Source organism: Aphanomyces astaci, assembly GCF_000520075.1.
Source record: "Aphanomyces astaci strain APO3 unplaced genomic scaffold supercont1.25, whole genome shotgun sequence".
Taxonomy (NCBI): Eukaryota; Oomycota; class Saprolegniomycetes; order Saprolegniales; family Verrucalvaceae; genus Aphanomyces; species Aphanomyces astaci.
Genome location: NW_009798288.1, coordinates 443494 through 445916, shown reverse-complemented (window position 1 = coordinate 445916; position 2423 = coordinate 443494). Strand labels below are relative to the sequence as shown.

Below are 2423 nucleotides of genomic sequence, written 5' to 3'. Positions count from 1 at the left end.
TGCGCGGACTGAGGGAGGACCGGCTCGCGTGGGTGACGGGGCAGTGTCGGCGTGCTGGGGTGGCTGTGAGTGATGTGGCCCATGGGATGGGATGGGAGGGGTGGGTGCAGCGGAAGGCCCATGGAGGGCAGTAATGGGTGCATTGATGGGTGCGGTGTCGCTTGGAAGAGTGTTAGGATGGGGTGCCAGAGTGTTGCGAGTTGTGGCTGCACAGGTAGTAGCGGTTTGCCGCCAGATGTCTGGAAGGGAGCTTTGTGTAGAGGGACCTTTGGCCAGCTTGGAAGGGGGAGGGCTACAGGAGCCGGAGAGCGTGGCGTATGCGGACTATCCAGGGTTGGCGGAGCCTTGCCCGTGCGATGGGAGGGGTATGAGACATGGGGCAATCTGGGGCGGATGAGCCGGTCGTCGTCTGAGAGAGGGGTGGCCTGGTGGGTGCGTAGTGTGATATCTGGTGTGGGACTAGTTGTGCCTGGCCGGGTGGATCGTGGATGTGCATGCAACTTTCGAGGAGCAGCCCGTTTGGTGCTGCGGCGGTCGTGGCGAGCCAGGAACTTGTCCGCTGCACGTTTTGACCGTAGTTGGGGGCGGTGAGCGGTGTGTCGGCCGGGCATTCTGTGGTATCGGAGGCAGAGTCGTTTTCGGATGAGGTTGGCGGATGATGCCCGTAGCCGGCACAAGGATGGCTGTGGGGACGCCGTTGCGCTGCACGTAAACGGTGGCCATGTGGGTTGGCATGGTCGCGGGGACTGACAGTGTCAGGTTGTTTGCCTGCAGCTTACCGGGGTCCGGCGGTAGCGAGGGCATGTTCGTTGATGTATCCTTTGGTGTGCTCGGGGCGCCGCGACCCACTTGTGGGTTACCAGGTATATTTGGGAATGGAGAACCACATTGGATATAGTCGGAGTGAACTCATCAGTGCACAATTCTCTGGAGTACTATCACACATAGCTCTACAAAATTCAAGCGTCAAAATTGTAACATCTTCTGTCTGTGTTATAGCCAATCGTGTGTAAGAAGCAAGGTGTGACGGAATTCTGGCTCATGGTGGCGTGATGGGAGCTGTAGTGAAATGAGCGGTGAACATTCGATGTGGGCATCGACGTGATCCTCGTCGACGGGCTTGACATCATTTGAAGTCAAGCATTGCTTGAAAGCGACTCAGGGACGTCGTGCGCAACCAGTGGTGGTACTGTACTATAAAGGCATGGCGCTGGCCGACAACGTCCCCGCTGGCCACGTTTGTGGCGGTGGAAGTGCCAGCGCCACGTACGCCCTGGCCTGATCACGACGATCAACAACCTGGTGAGCCCATTTGACGGTATTGTCTACAAGTACGTCGCCTGGTTCTTCAAGGTGTCCCAGAACCACCTCAAGAGCGACAGACACCACCGACGTGCGGGGATGATGTCACGTAAGTGTAGAATTTCGTGTACGCGTGCAAATTGGCGTCGTTGGGGTTGGTGGTTTTTGCTGCATCCCCAAAAGGCAAACCCCATCTTTGACTGCCAGCACAAGCCGTGGATGTTGATCGGACGGGCCATCACGACAAGCTGTCTGATTATCATGAATTTTCGTCGTTGGCGAGCTGTTCTTCAACCGCGAAAATATCAAGTATTGTGGCACTCCGCTGGAAATGGTCCCGACGGTCGACCTCGAGCACCTCATCCTGGACGCCCCTCCAACCAACGCACTCTGTTCGTCGTGCTATTCACGTTTGCTACGTTTGGGTACGTTATCGCCGCCTGTGGGTCTGTTACATCCAGCGAAAATGCAGTCACCAATACTCGAGATGCTGCGAGCGAGCGCATGACGTAGATTGCGGTCTGGATTCTGGATGCGGCAAGGGATGGCAACAGGTTCTTGCTGGGCGTACTCGACCACTATCGCGTCCGACGCACTCGCAGCCAAGATGTACCCAAACGCAATAAACATGGGGAGAAGCGGGGGCAGAAATGAAGTACACTGCAGCGAGGGCTTAGGCACCTCTTCCAACGGCGTATCACAATAACGTAGAGTTCCAATGAGACATACTACTCCCATGACCTAAACAATTTCATTGGATACTCAAACACAAACGATACGTGGACATGAGACTGACTACGATCTAATTTCGATTATCTACGCTGCTGATGTACCAACTGAGCTACAGCTGTAATGCGTCAAACGCTTTAAGGTACTACAGTACGTAGTACAGCTGTAGCTCAGTTGGTACCGGTACATCCGTACCTTTCGATTTAATGTTGGAGTGGTACAGCCAGGAGCACCACTGGAAAATTTGATATTCATTGCCTCTAGACATAAATATCCTTTCAGAAGTAATGCCTCTCTACGACGCGATAACTGACGAGCAAACTTGAAGCGACTTCCTGCAGATTTCAGCATGCAAACTTGAGCTTGTAAACTGACATTGACACCTCCATTCA

General features: G+C 54.5%; 2 protein-coding genes across 2 annotated transcripts; both read right to left on the bottom strand.

Moving 5' to 3' along the window:
* Nucleotides 1-459: 459 nt before the first annotated feature.
* On the bottom strand, nt 460-804 carry H257_09904 (hypothetical protein; the record flags this gene model as incomplete). The annotated part of the gene is made up of 1 exon (XM_009836285.1): nt 460-804. The coding sequence occupies one exon, from the start codon at nt 802-804 to the stop codon at nt 460-462; it is 345 nt and encodes a 114-aa protein (XP_009834587.1).
* A 390-nt stretch (nt 805-1194) lies between these two features.
* On the bottom strand, nt 1195-1932 carry H257_09903 (hypothetical protein; the record flags this gene model as incomplete). Its single annotated transcript, XM_009836284.1, has 3 exons — nt 1195-1278; nt 1394-1470; nt 1785-1932. 3 exons carry the CDS (start codon nt 1930-1932, stop codon nt 1195-1197), a joined length of 309 nt encoding a protein of 102 aa, XP_009834586.1.
* Nucleotides 1933-2423: the final 491 nt, after the last annotated feature.